Raw genomic sequence first — 15,539 nt, 5'->3', positions numbered from 1 at the left:
AGATCAGGGGGCAGGTTGTTCAACCTTGCCCGTCGAAGAGCGAAGTCCAAAGTACGGAAAGTCCTCATCAGGGAACTCCTCTTTGCTGACGATGCTGCTTTAACATCTCACACTGAAGAGTGCCTGCAGAGTCTCATCGACAGGTTTGCGGCTACCTGCAATGAATTTGGCCTAACCATCAGCCTCAAGAAAACGAACATCATGGGACAGGATGTCAGAAATGCTCCATCCATCAATATTGGCGACCACGCTCTGGAAGTGGTTCAAGAGTTCACCTACCTAGGCTCAACTGTCACCAGTAACCTGTCTCTCGATGCAGAAATCAACAAGCGCATGGGAAAGGCTTCCACTGCTATGTCCACACTGGCCAAGAGAGTGTGGGAAAATGGCGCACTGACACGGAACACAAAAGTCCGAGTGTATCAAGCTTGTGTCCTCAGTATCTTGCTCTATGGCAGCGAGGCCTGGACAATGTATGTCAGCCAAGAGCGACGTCTCAATTCATTCCATCTTCACTGCCTCCGGAGAATACTTGGCATCAGGTGGCAGGACCGCATCTCCAACACAGTAGTCCTCGAGGCATCCAACATCCCCAGCATATACACACTACTGAGTCAGCGGCGCTTGAGATGGCTTGGCCATGTGAGCCGCATGGAAGATGGCAGGATCCCCAAAGACACATTGTACAGGGAGCCCGCCACTGGTATCAGACCCACCGGCCGTCCATGTCTCCGCTTTAAAGACGTCTGCAAACGCGACATGAAGTCCTGTGACATTGATCACAAGTCGTGGGAGTCAGTTGCCAGTGTTCGCCAGAGCTGGCGGGCAGCCATAAAGGCAGGGCTAAAGTGTGACGAGTCGAAGAGACTTAGCAGTTGGCAGGAAAAAAGACAAAGGCACAAGGGGAGAGCCAACTGTGCAACAGCCCCAACAAACAAATTTTTCTGCAGCACCTGTGGAAGAGCCTGTCACTCTAGAATTGGCCTTTATAGCCACTCCAGGCGCTGCTCCACACACCACTGACCACCTCCAGGCGCTTGTCTCTCGAGATAAGGAGGCCAAAGAAGAAAGAATACAATGGAACACCCTATATTTGATTATGTCTTGGGCATTGACACAGATACAATAATAGCAGCTTGTCAGAGCAAATTCAACAGCACTTCTCATCACATATTTAGGCAATTGCTCCCAAAGCAGTCCTTTTGCTTGCTCTTTCTTTCTTGTAAGTCTAAAAATTATGTCGTGATGACTTACCAATGGCAAGCATACTGTAAAATCGGGTTTTTTATTAATGCGATATAAACTTCGAAGAACAAAAATCTCTAAATTGTTTGCAGTAACACCAAAATCCCCATGTCTAATTTGTCGTCTGGGTGAGCGAGTAGGGAAAACATTTCTCATGAATACAGATGATTGGATCCTAAAGATTTGAAATCTGATTCCTTGAAGAGTTGTCACTTTCACGATTCCATAAAACAATGACATTCTCACAAAGAGGCAGATTGCAGAATGAAAATTAACTTGCCAAAAGGGACTTTGGTGTGCTTGTCCATAGATCACTGAAGGTCGATAAAGGTGGTTGGGAAGGCATTTGGGATACTTGCCTTTATTAGCCGAGGCATAGAATATAAGAGCAGGGATGTTATGATGGAGCTGTATAAAACGCTGGTTAGGCCACAGCTAGAGTACTGTGTACAGTTCTGGTCACCACATGAGAGGAAGGATGTGATTGCAATGAAGAGGGTGCAGAGCAGATTCTCCAGGATGTTGCCTGGGCTGGAGCATTTCAGTTATGAAGACAGACTGGATAGGCTGGGGTTGTTTTCCTTGGATCGGAGAAGGGTGAGTGGGGACCTGATTGAGGTATACAAAATTATGAGGGGCATTGATAGGATAGATAGGAAGAAACTTTTTCCCTTAGCAGAGAGGTCAATAACTAGGGGGCTAGATTGAAGGTAAGGGGCAGAAGGTTTAGAGGGGAGTTGAGGAGAAATTTTTTCACCCAGAGGGTGGTTGGAATCTAGAACACACTGCCTGAAGAGGTGGTAGAGGCAGGAACACTCACGACATTCAAGAAGTATTTAGATGAATACCTGAAATGCCATAACATACAAGGATACGGGCAAAGTGCAGGGAAATAGGATTAGTTAGGGTGGGTGCTCGATGGTCGGCGCAGGCCGTTGGGCCGAAGGGCCTGTTTCTGTTCTGTAAAACTCCATGACTCTATGACTACTTTTGCTCGTGTCATAGTTTTGGTTGAACGGCGTAGTATTTTGAAAAAAGGTGACGTTTCCTTTCAAGAAAACCCTGATCACCATCTTAGCTGTCCCTAAATCATCCATAATTTACTTTTGTGATCTAAATCTATATTATCTACAATAAACAGTGGCTGTTTTTCTTCTGCTTCTGCATTTACCAGCTCTGATCTTAGAACCATTGAAGGAAAGGGGTGGAAAAATCACAGTTGGCAAGCAGTGACTCAAAAATACAATAACTTATAGGTCAAAAGCGTACTTCACGGTCTTACTGTGGTGTCACGTCCACATTGGGCAATTAGCTATCACAGCTGATTGATTCATATTCAATTCTGTCCCATTTCAGTTAAAATATCTTTTATCTTCTTGGCTCATATGCAGATAGATTAATTGAGATATAGATTTACCAACTATAGTCAAGTTTGTGCAAATTACTTAAACGTGTTAAGTGTTATGCATACAGAAAGTATGTACTATACACAAGATCTGTAATGTATGACTATCTATTCTCCTGTGGTGTTGCTCTTAGAGTTGGAGAATACACTGTTGTAATGTTCTATATTATGCTCAACATGGCCACTGATACATGGTGTTAACCGTCAAGTACTGTTTTTCTTACTTGGTAATCTGTTTTATTTTACTGGTGTTTAGGAATTAAGTTCCTCTACCCTATGTTATTTTGTGAAACTCTTAAGTTAGTGGCCTTTATATAACTCCTTTACCTGTACATTCAATTTTCATCCCTTACTATTTTGAAGCTGAGAATATACAGCAAGGTGTGCAACAACAAAATCTTGTGTTTATGTAGCACCTTCAATGTAATAAAATGTCCCAAGGTGCTTCACAGCAACATTATAAAACAAAATTTGCCACCAATCCACAGAAGGCAATATTAGAACAGAAGACCAAAATCTTAGTCAAAGTGACAGGTTTTAAGTACCGTGTTAAATGAGAAAAGAGAGGTGAATAGGCTTAGGGAGGGAACTGCAGAGATAGGGGCCAAGGCAGACGAAGGCAAGGCCGCCAATGGTGGAGTGATTAAAAATCAGAGATCCTCAAAGAAGCCGGAATTGGAACACAGATATGAGGCTTAAAGGGCTGAAGGTGATTACAGATGTAGGGACGGATGAGGCTATGGAGGAATTTGAAAACAATGATAGGAATTTTAAAATCAAGGCATTGCTTAATTGGGAGCCAGCATAGGTCAGTGAGCACAGGGTTAGAATTAGAATTAGAATATTACAGCGCAGTACAGGCCCTTCGGCCCTCGATGTTGCGCCGAGCTGTGAAACCATCTGACCTACACTATTCCATTTTCATCCATGTGTCTATCCAATGTCCACTTAAATGCCCTTAAAGTTGGCGAATCTACTACTGCTGCAGGCAGGGCATTCCACGCCCTTACTACTCTCTGAGTAAAGAAACTACCTCTCACATCTGTCCTATATCTATCACCCCTCAACTTGAAGCTATGTTCCCTCGTGTTTGCCATCACCATCCGAGGAAAAAGACGCTCACTATCCACCCTATCTAACCCTCTGATTATCTTATATGTCTCTATTAAGTCACCTCTCCTCCTCCTTCTCTCCAACGAAAACAACCTCAAGTCCCTCAGCCTTTCCTCGTAAGACCTTCCCTCCATACCAGGCAACATCCTAGTAAATCTCCTCTGCACCCTTTCCATAGCTTCCACATCCTTTCTATAATGCGGTGACCAGAACTGCACGCAATACTCCAGCTGCGGTCTCACCAGAGTCTTGTACAGCTGCAGCATGACCTCGTGGCTCCGAAACTCGACCCCCCTACTAATAAAAGCTAACACACTATATGCCTTCTTGACAGCCCTATTAACCTGGTTAGCAACCTTCAGTGATTTATGCACCTGGACACCAAGATCTCTCTGCTCATCTACACTAACAAGAATCTTCCCATTAGCCCAGTACTCTGCATTCCTGTTACTCCTTCCAAAGTGAATCACCTCACACTTTTCCGCATTAAACTCCATTTGCCATCTCTCAGCCCAGCTCTGCAGCCTATCTATGTCTCTCTGTACCCTACAACATCCTTAGGCACTATCCACAACTCCACCGACCTTAGTGTCATCTGCAAATTTACTAACCCACCCTTCTACACCCTCTTCCAGGTCATTTATAAAAATGACAAACAGCAATGGCCCCAAAACAGATCCTTGCGGTACACCACTAGTAACTAAACTCCAGGATGAACATTTGCCATCAACCACCACCCTCTGTCTTCTTTCAGCTAGCCAATTTCTGATCCAAAGCTCTAAATCACCTTCAACCCCATACTTCCGTATTTTCTGCAATAGCCTACCGTGGGGAACCTTATCAAACGCCTTACTGAAATCCATATACACCACATCCACTGCTTTACCCTCATCCACCTGTTTGGTCACCTTCTCGAAAAACTCAATAAGGTTTGTGAGGCACGACCTACCCGTCACAAAACCGTGCTGACTATCTCTAATGTACTTATTCTTTTCAAGATGATTATAAATCCTGTCTCTTATAACCTTTTCCAACATTTTACCCACAACCAAAGTGAGGCTCACAGGTCTATAATTACCAGGGCTGATGGGTGAATGGGACTTGGAGAGAGTTAGGACACAGGCAGCAGTATTTTGGATGACCTCCAGTTTAGAGGTTAGAACATGGGAAATTGGCCAGGAATGTGTTAGAATGGTCAAATCTGGAGGTAAGAGAGACAGGGATAAAGTTTTCAGCAGCAGATGAGCTGAAGTAGGGGCAGAGAGGGAAGTGTTAGAGAGATGGAAATAGCCAGCCTTGGTGGTGGTGCGGATATGTAGTCAGAAACTCAAATATGTCACCAAGGTTGCCAACAGTCTGGTTCAACTTCAGACAGTTGTCAGGGAGAGGGGGTTGGAGTCAGTGGTAAGGGAACAGAGTTTGTGCCGGGGACCAAAGATATTGCAATGGCAAGATTCACCATTGGTGGCAGATATCTGGTATTTAGTGATACTTAACTGTGGGTGTGTTTAGCTGCATTGTGGGTGGTCCTGGGATTCGCTGGCAGTGGAGTAATTTTTACAAATATATATGGTTCTCTTGCAGCACTATCAACATTACCCATATCATTTATTGCTCATCCCCATTTGCTCTGAGGTGGTGGTGGTTGGCCATCTTTAATTTCTGAAATCTTTGTGGTGATGGCACTCCTACAGTTATTCTAGGCTTTAATAACACGGGATGATGCTGCTGTTTGGCAGAGCTGGAGTAAAGAGCATAAGAAATAGGGGCAGGAGTAGGCCATTTGGCCCCTCAAGCCAGCCCCGCCATTCAATAAGATCATGGCTGATCTGCCCCAGACCTCAGCTCCTCTTTCGCGCCAGCTCCTCATAGCCCTCAACTCCCTGATATTTCAAAAACCTATCTAACTCCTCGTTAAATACTTTCTTGGTCTTCGAACATGACAGCATTGCAGTGTTGGATGCTGGGATTTGGCAATACGTGGATAGGGGAGGGGAAAATCCTTCTGATCCTGTCTGTCAAGAGGGGACTTGACTTGGACGTGACCGCATCAGGGAGTGAGGTTCCACGTAGAACTGGTTTGTAATTTTGAAGAGATTGCTGCAAAGATTAAACTCAGCGCTTTGTTGGTTTCTGGACACGTTGGGCAAGAAACTTGCTTGTGTCTCCCACACTTTTCAGATGCAGAGGACTTCAATATGCCCGGTAGGAAGCATGTGCTCATCGTGAACCAGAAAATATGCTCACCATACTGGATTGAGCTGTTCCATAGGCACACGCCAGAATTATTCAAAGCAATGTCTAAAATATTTTGAGATATTGGGCAGCCTCGGTGTCTGACTTGCTGCATGTTAGTGCCACAAGTTGTTGGGCTGGTTTAACTGGCAGGAAGAACTTTGCACCAACTCTGTTTCAAGGGATCATCCACTACTTACAGGTTAATTGCTGGTTTGTTATTTGAGGCTGCTGATCGATCTGTCTGTATTTTTTCTGAGTGTCATCCATGGCTCAGTTGGTAGCACTCTTGCCTTTGAGTCACAAGGTTCCAGGATCAAAGCCCACTCCAGGGCTTCAGCACAAACAAAATCAAGGCCGACACTTCAGTTCAGTACTGAGGGAGTGCTGAACTGTCTGAGATGCTGTTTTTCGGATGAAATGTTAAACTGAGCCCCCATCAGCCTCCTTGGGTAGATGCAAAAGATCCTGTGGCATGATTTCAAAGAAGAGCAGGGGAGTTATCCATGGTGTCCCGGCCAATATTCATTCCTCAATCAATATCACAAAAACAAATAATCTGGTCATTATCACACCACTGTTTGTGGAAGTTTGCTGTGTGGAAATCGGCTGCTGCATTTCCTACATTACACTTCAAAACTATTTCATTGGCCTGCTACCTGAATCAGAAAACTTAGTTTTGACTGCTGAGGAGGTTTTCCTGCTTCACTTTTTTTTTTAATTAACTTCAGGCCTGTTTGACTGCAGGCCTGGTTGGTCTGGTAGGGATGCCTCTGGTGCTGGAGGAGGAGGAGGAGGGCAAGCGGTGAAGAAAACAGCACTGCTTGTGGTTGTCAAAGTCACTGTGCCACTTAACTTTTATGGCACGGGCTTCTTTCAGGTTGCAGCAGGTGACATCAGCAACATCTCAGTCTTCAATCCATTGTTGTAACAGTGGTCATTGAAGCTCTCTACACTAGGAAAAACAGCTATATTACAGTGGATGGAGTGAAGCAGGACGAGAAAACGGTTTTGCCCACATGGCAGGCATTCCCAGAGTGCAAGGTGCCATAAAACACATGCTCATTGCCTTGCATTCCCCCTATAACCTGCTAGACTGGATCTGCGGCAGGTGGTGAGGGAATCAACAAGAGGGAAAAAACAAACTTGACCTCGTCCTCACCAGTTTACCTGTCGCAGATGCATCTGGCCATGACAGTATTGGTAGGAGTGATCACCGCGCAGTCTTTGTGGAGATGAAATCCCGTCTTCACATTGAGGATACCCTCCATCATGTTGTGTGGCACTACCACTGTGCTAAATGGGATAGATTTCGAACAGATCTAGCAACTCAACTGGGCATCCATGAGGTGCTGTGAGCCATCAGCAGCAGCAGAACTGTATTCAACCACAATCTGTAGCCTCATGGCCCAGCATATCCCCACTCTACCATTACCATCAAGCCAGGGGACCAACCCTGGTTCAAAGAAGAGTGCAGGAGGGCATGCCAGGAGCAGCACCAGGTATACCTAAAAATGAAGTGTCAGCCTGGTGAAGCAACACAGGACCACTTGCATGCCAAATAGTGAAATCAGCTTGCAATAGACAGAGCTAAGCGATCCCACAACCAACGAATCAGATCTAAGCTCTGCAGTCCTGCCACATCCAGCTGTGAATGGTGGTGAGCAATTAAACAACTGACTGGAGAAGGCTACACAAATATCCCCATCCCCAACGATGAGGGAGCCCAGAACATTAGTGCAAAAGACAAGGCTGAAGCACTTGTATCCATCTTCAGCCAGAAGTGCGGAGTGGATAATCCATCACGGCCTCCTCCAGAGGTCCCCAACATCGCAGATGCCTGTCTTCAGCCAATCTGATTCACTCCATGTGATATCAAGGAACGAGTGAAGGCACTGGATACTGCAAAGGCTATGGGCCCTGACAACACTCCAGCAATAGTACTGAAAACTTGTGCTCCAGAACTAGCCATGCCCCTAGCCAAGCTGTTCCAGTACAGCCACAACACTGGCACCTACCATTTAAACCCTCCTTCTCTGCCCTCTCCACCCTCACCTCCAGCAACAGGAAGGACTCATAGATGACTTTGTCACCAAGATTGAAACTATCCATTCATGTTTTCCTTAGAGAAGAGAAGGCTGAAGGGGGACCTGATTGAGGTAGACAAAATTATGAGGGGCATTGATTGGATTCATAGGAAGAAACTTTTTTCCTTAGCAGAGGGATCAATAACCAGGGGGCATAGATTTAAGGTAAGGGGCAGGAAGTTTAGAGGGAATTGAGGAAAACTTTTTTCATCCAGAGGGTGTTTGGAATCTGAAACACACTACCTGAAGGGGTGGTAAAGGCAGGAACCCTCACAACATCTAAGAAGTATTTAGATAAGCACTTGAAATGCCATAGCACACAAGGCTACGGGCCAAGTGCTGGAAAATGGGATTAAAATAGATAGGTGCGTGATGGCCAGCACAGACACAATGGGTCAAAGGGCCTGTTTCTGTGCTGTATAACTCTAATGACTCAAATGCAGAAAATTGCCCGGGTATGTCCTGTGCACAAAAAGCAGAACAAATCCAAACTGGTCAATTACTGCCCCATCAGTCTACTTTGATCATCAGCAAAGTGATGGAAGGGGTTATCAACAGTGCTATCAAGCAGCACTTTCTTAGCAATAACCTGCGCACTGACACTCACATTGGGGATCCACCAGGGCCACTCAGCTCCTGAACTCATTACAGCCTTGGTCCAAACATGGACAAAGAGCTGAACTCCAGAGGTGAGGTGAGAGTGACTGCCCTTGACATCAAGGCAGCATTTGACTGAGTACTGCATCAAGGAGACCTAGCAAAACTGGAATCAATGGGAATTGGGGGGAAACTTTCCACTGGCTGGAGTCATACCTAGCACAAAGAAAGATGGCTGTGGTTGTTGGAGGTCAATCATTTCAGTCCCAGGCATTACTGCAGGAGTTCCTCAGGGCAGTGTCCTAGGCCCATCCATCTTCAACTGCTTCATCAATGACCTTCCTTCAATCATAAAGGTCAGAAGAGGGATGTTTGCTGATGATTGCACAAAGTTCAGCACCATTCACGACTCCTCAGATACTGAAGCAGCCAGTGTCTATATGCAGCAAGACCTGGACAACATCCAGGCTTGGGCTGATGACTGGCAAGTAACATTCGCGCCACACAAGTGACAGGCAACGACTATCTGAAACAAGAGAGAATCTCCCCTTGACATTCAATGGCATTAGCATCACTGAATCCCCCACTATCAACATCCTTGGGGTCACCATTGGCCAGAAACTGAACTGGACCCACCACATAAATGCTGTGGCTACAAGAGCAGGTCAGAGGCTAGGAATTCTGCAGGGAGTCACTCACCTCCTGTCTCCCCAATGTCTGTCCATCATCTAAAAGGCACAAATCAGGAGTGTGATGGAATACTCTCCACTTGCCTGGATGGGTGCTGCTCCAACAACACTCAAGAAGCTCGACACCATCCAGAACAAAGCAGCCCACTTGATTGGCATCCCATCCAACACCATCAAGATTTACTTCCTCCACCACCGATGCACAATGGCAGTGTGTACCATATACAAGATGCACTGAAGCAACTAACCAAGGCTCCTTCAACAGCACCTTCCAAACCCATGACCTCTACCACCTAGAAAGACAAGGGCAGCAAACACACGGGAACACCACCACCTGCATGTTCCCCTCCAAGCCGCACACCATCCTGACTTGCAACTATAATCGCCATTCCTTCACTGTCGCTGGGTCAAAATCCTGGAACACCCCTCCTAATAGCACTGCGGGTGTACCTATACCCCAAGCACTGCAGCGGTTCAAGAAGACAGCTCACCACCACTTTCTCAAAGGCAATTAGGGATGGAAATAAATGCTGGCCTAGCCAGTGACATCCCACGAATGAATAAAAAAAAACTATGCACACTTTGAAACATTGTTCTATAAAAATTGTAGCATCTATCTATAGCCTCAAAAGAGATTTACGGCTTAAAGCTACATTCAATATGAAACAGAATTACTGTATGAGAACTCAACACCAATAACAGATGACTTACCTGGGCTTCTCTGCCTGCAAATCTGTGCCACCAAATCATGGAAATACTGAGGCATACATTCAAATCGGTCTCCATAGGATACTATTTTAATCCCATGCAGCAGCATCTCTGCCTGCAACTTAAAGAAATGATCATGGCTTTCCTTTCGCACCAGCATGAAGTGTTCCAGGTCCACTTTGTCCTGAACAGAATACAGAAATAGTGCCTGGAAGATCTGATCGCGAAGAGTTTCTCCACAGCCCAAAAACACGAAGGACTTGGTACGGTACAAGTCCTGAAATTCCTCCTATCAAGAAAGAAAAATCCCAAACATATTAATTATTGCTTCAGGGATTCCTCAAGAGGATGGTTCCCCTGAAGTATGTAATGGATAAATATCAGTTATATGCACTGGATGTCATTAGGTGATCTGATTGTTCAGGACTACAATAAAACCAGAAGACAATTATTTCATGCTGTGCATAAACATGGTCACAAAGTTCAATAAAGGTCAGCACTTAAAAAGTCCACATAAAAAACTACATTGGAAGTATTTCAGGCCATTTTCATTGTTATTCTTCTGCCATACTGCTTTCTCGATTCTATACCAAAATTATCAATTGTCATTATCAGTGCCTAGCTTTTAACCAGAGGTGAGCTGAAATGGCTTTTACTTCAGAAAAAACTGTCTCAAAAATATACTTCAAAAGGTAAACCAATTAAATGTTGCAGGATATCCAAAAACTAAAGTACCAAAGTCCTGTTTTAGCAAAACTATGAAGTTAGTGTGTGGTGGGGGGGGCGGAGTTTTGGCACAGTACCTTTCAAAATACCCCATTTTATCAAAAAGTTACGAAAATCAGATTTTGCTTTTTATTCCCCACACTATGCAATTTGATTGCCAGCATGCTGACGCTCAAATTCAGTCTTCCTCTCTCCTCGGCCACCTTAGTGACATCACTAATGAGACATTATTTCAGTTCTGCCAGAGAGCATCACCCCAGAGCCTTGGTAATCTCCTATAGACAAATTTGATTCTCAGGATCCTGCGATTTTCCAGGCAGTAAGGACTGGAAGTTTCGGATAATAAAAAGAGTCCAACGCATAACCAATTTCCAGAAGGGAGCCCCCCGACAGGAACAAATGTAGGTTCAGTATCTTCAATCATCACCATGTTTTTTTTAAAATAAATATACACTGGATATTCTCTCAAGTGCAGTGGACCTTCTATCCTTTATGATTTGAAATTAGCTCACAATCTAGTTAAACAATAGACTAAAAATCCCTTCCCTTTCTATATATACAGACTATTGAAATTTCACAAGTGCAACCATTTGAATTCTCTTTACAGATGGCATACTGAAACAGTACTTTATTGAGGTGAAGCACAGCTTAAGACCATTAACTGGTTTGTTTCTCTAAAATACATAAATGAACAGTAAAAAGTTTCCACAGCAAGGATATGTATTTACTTCACTTCCTTAGGTTCTGAAAATAAGATGCAAATTTTTTCTTTCAATGGAGGCTCACCATCTGCCAAAACTAAGCCTTCTCAGAACTGTAAAGTGCAGACAGCTTCTTGCTTCTGTCTGTCGAATCCTAAATAGGCCACTCTGTGGCTGGATGAGGCGAACAGAATTGGAGAGAGAGTGAGAAAGAACAAGATAGAAAAACTGTATGTCCTTAGAATTGTGTGGACAATGCATCCATCATTATTTTATAAACCCAAAACAGGCTATTTCACCAATGCTGAATGGACACGTCTTTATTAATGAGTTAAGATACTTATCAAACAATGCGGCCATGAAAGCTAACTGATCCCTAGGTCTTCACATTGTCCACAGCTACAGCAACTTGTGCAAGTAGACAGCAATATATGCCATCATATCTAAGGTTAAGCTGCTATGACACGCCTCTGAGAAACTTTGGATGACATTTAGTCCCTTACGTGCTGATCCTAGCAACACTATTAGAAGTTCAAAATTCAATTCAGGTCACACAAGCAAAAATTCAATTTTCCAAAGCCACATGTTTCATAGCATTAAAAATAAAAACTGAAAAAACCCAGAACAAATTTTTAGTAGTCAACTAAATTGGCTTCTCTGAAGTGAAGCAGAACCTCCGTACACAAACTAGCAAACAGCTTGTCTCCATCAGAAAATGTCACCAAAAAAGACTACTTTGGAGATGCCATCCCTTTATGAAACACTAAGCACAGAGGTATCACATGAATTACTTCATCTGCTGATTTCCAGCTTCATTTTGAGGCCAGCAGCCCAGAGAAGGCAGCAGTGAGATCTGGGGATTAACAGATTATTGAAGAAAAACTAATGAGCACCATCAGTAAATATGGTCAATATTAACAATTTGAACAAATAGTACATAGTTTCAAGGCACACTACATCAGAAAAAGAGCAAGATGGCTGTTGTCCAGGGTGACCTTCAATCAAAAGAACAAGAAAGATTACTTAGCGATGGAGTCTACCATTCTTCTTCATTCAACTGTTACAAACCAGAAAAAGTACTGAACTAAGATACAAAATTTAAAGTGGGCCTTTGAAGACCTACAGGACTGCCTGGAACATTGGCATTATAAGTGGCTCCATCAAGACAGTAATACCTCCAGATGATTGCTTTGCAAAGGTGTCCTAAGGCAATATTAGCACAGGAAATAGCAGCAACATAAATCAAATAAGTCCTTAAAATGTCGAGGAAAAGGTCTCTAGAATGACCATGTACTCAATACCTTGAATTGCTTCAAACCAGCAATACATAAAGCATAATCCGAGTCATAGCTCCAAAAGCACACCATACTCATTCATATGCATCCTGCCTTTCAACAATAGAAGGTCTCATATCAGAATTTAAAATAGGGCAAAGGCACATCACTGCAAGATTCCCATGCTTTAACTTTACCTGGAGATTTCATCCTGTTAGGAAGTAGTACAAGGAATACACTTCATGCTTAAATGGCAAGGTATTGCAAAGTGGTAAGACAATATGCAAAACCCATTTCCTGAAGAAGCAATAAAAAAGCTGCATGAACAAATGAAGTTCTTTCATTTTGTTTAAATATTACATTAACCCACTGCGCACTACAACAACAGATTCTTTTCCACACAAGAACCGTGAAGTCAAGGAGAAAAAGACCAAGGTCACAAGGTTCAAATCCATAGCACCTCTAGAGCAGGTGCTGTGGAAGCTGGAGGCCCTCAAAATGGCAGGCGCAATGCTTCTGGCACGGTGCCCCATGCTCGGAAGGGTGAGAGTGCAAGCATGTTATGCGTGCATCAGAAGCATGCAGAGTGGGCTGATCATCACATCAGAGCCTCTCAGGCTAATCTGACAGAGTTCTGCAAACTTGAACTGCGCAGGTCCAGTTAACAATCTCTTCTGAAGACTCACAACTGAACGTACAGCCAGCCACCATCACATGTCGCACCTCTCTACCACGTGCTATTTAAACGGCCAACCATCAAACTTGCAGGTGATGTGCTTTGGACTTAGTTTCACTCTTGTTAAGTTTGTGGAAGTACTGCAGTGTGTTTTTGGAGGAGTTCTGGATTTGGAAGGAAGTGCTGCTGCATCCTGGCAGACAGGGAGGTTAGGAGCTTTGTGAGCTGTCCACAGAAAAGCTGCCACTGTTATGGGGGCTGTAGTTGCAGTCCCTTTGGGTCTGCAACATAACAGGGAAATGGAGCTGAGGCTGCAGATGGGGAAGTTTGCACAGGGGTAGGATGAGGAGTGCCCTCTTAGCAAAAGTGCTGCAATAAAAGCCACCAAGAAAGAAAAACTTTTCCATAACAATCTTATCCAACATAACCAATAATACACACAAAAATAAACTATTCACCCTTGTGCATTCCCTTAGTGCCTGTCTTGTGAGTGCTTATGCCAGGCTTGGTGCTCTTATGCAGTGCTGATCCAGTGGCTCAGCACAGTTGGTAGAATGCTGCTGACTTCCACTGGGGAAGACTGCAGATGGCCTTGTCGCCCTCAAGCAGCTCTGGGCCTTGAAGGTCCAGCTTTCCACTGTACTCTCTCTTGCAGGTGGCCTATAACCACAGGGTGAATGGCAGAAGCGGAGGGGACAGGCACGCCTGTATCAGCTAAGTGCACTGGAGGACAGACTGTGCGCCACGTCATAGGGTGACTGCAGTTTGAGCTGGCTGGCTCGGAGGCAGCAACGGCACTGGCAGAGTGGCACTTGTGGGAATATGAATGCAGTCATTGGCTGTGCACCATGGAGCCACTGGCATTCCTCGGGGTGGCGCCTCAGCAATTCTAGTAATCTGTTGGGAGGATAGATAGCTGGACTGCTGCATGAGCCTGCATTTCCCTTTGAGTACTGAGTTTCACAGTCACAATAGCAGGAATGAGCCTGCAAGACATAACCTCAGTCTGAACTTCCTCAAGCAGCACAAAGAGACTGGATGGCTTTCGTCTGTGCTGCAATGGAAGTTGAGACTGCAGCCACCTGACACTGCATCACGGGCAGGTTCCCAAGTGCTATCATAGAGTTGGCAACCACTTCCACACTGGAAAGGATGGGCTCCAGGTTCTCTGCGAAGCCCTGTGCCTAGTCTGAGCCGGACTCCTCCATGCTCAACGGTGACAACACACTGGTCAGCTAATACACTGAGCATCTCGGTTTGCGTGCTCATCAGCATTCACTTGTAGGCTGCCCCATTGACTTCCTCATCCCAATCCCCTGTAGCAGAACTCATCTGCAACCTCATCCTCCAGCAAACTGGCCATCAAACTGTCCTACCCCGCTAGCCTGGCAACAGCCCACCCTTGCCCAGTGACTCACCACCTGCCAATCCGGACTCTATACTACCCTTTAAGGTATGCACAGTGCCAGTAACAAAACTGGTGGTTGCGAGCATCTTCATTGGAGGTGTGGTGCAGCTCTTGCTCTTCCTCATGGGGTTGCAATGGCTGGCCAAACTGTAGTTTTTGTGTATCTGAAAACATAAATGCAGGGAGGGTTGGGGTGGAAAGCAAGATGGTCACATCATCTGTACTTTACACTTCATGCTAAATAGCAGGATATGAGCAAGGTGTAATTTGAGAAGGGCCATAAGGCAGAAGCATTCCATCATCCTGAATGGTCTTGGCAGTGCTGGATGGAACAGCCTGTGCCACAGGTGGCTCATGATGCAGAGCACAGTCTCCTCCAGCAGACTTAGGTGATACAGGCGTGACTCCTCTGCTCCCTGCTGTTATGGGCCTCCTTGTCCTACAAGAGAGAGGAATTCTCTCTGTGATTGTGTTGCACTATGGATGATGTTCCTGCTGGAGGTACGTGGAGGCTGCGGGAAATGGATGTGAGGCTAACATTATTTGAAGGCTTATGAGGGTGAGGTGGAGCATCTGAATGTTAGGCTGCAGTCCTGACTGCTTTTGGGTGAGTGATGTGGATGCAGTACATGGAGTAGCATGAGGGGTTGATGGTGGTGTGGATAGGAAATGTCA

At 44.9% G+C, this 15,539-nt stretch overlaps 1 protein-coding gene across 5 annotated transcripts in view; it reads right to left on the bottom strand.

Annotated features, from left to right (window-relative positions):
* The window catches only part of LOC137379654 (protein FAM118A-like), a 117,648-nt gene that overhangs the window by 61,207 nt on the left and 40,902 nt on the right, over positions 1–15,539 (bottom strand). For 4 of the 5 annotated variants that reach the window (XR_010976878.1, XM_068050797.1, XM_068050798.1 and 1 more), the window contains one exon: positions 10,083–10,368. Coding sequence is in view for 4 of the 5 variants with exons in the window: in XM_068050797.1 (XP_067906898.1) it covers positions 10,083–10,368 (286 nt within the window). In the remaining variant the exon portion in view is untranslated. Of the gene's footprint in view, positions 1–6,393; positions 6,467–10,082; positions 10,369–15,539 lie in introns of those variants that run through there. The other variant, XM_068050800.1, reaches the window with a different exon arrangement.

The sequence above is a fragment of the Heterodontus francisci genome, chromosome 18, assembly GCF_036365525.1.
Source record: "Heterodontus francisci isolate sHetFra1 chromosome 18, sHetFra1.hap1, whole genome shotgun sequence".
In the NCBI taxonomy this organism is placed as follows: Eukaryota; Metazoa; Chordata; class Chondrichthyes; order Heterodontiformes; family Heterodontidae; genus Heterodontus; species Heterodontus francisci.
This window is presented reverse-complemented; position numbering and strand designations above follow the sequence as displayed.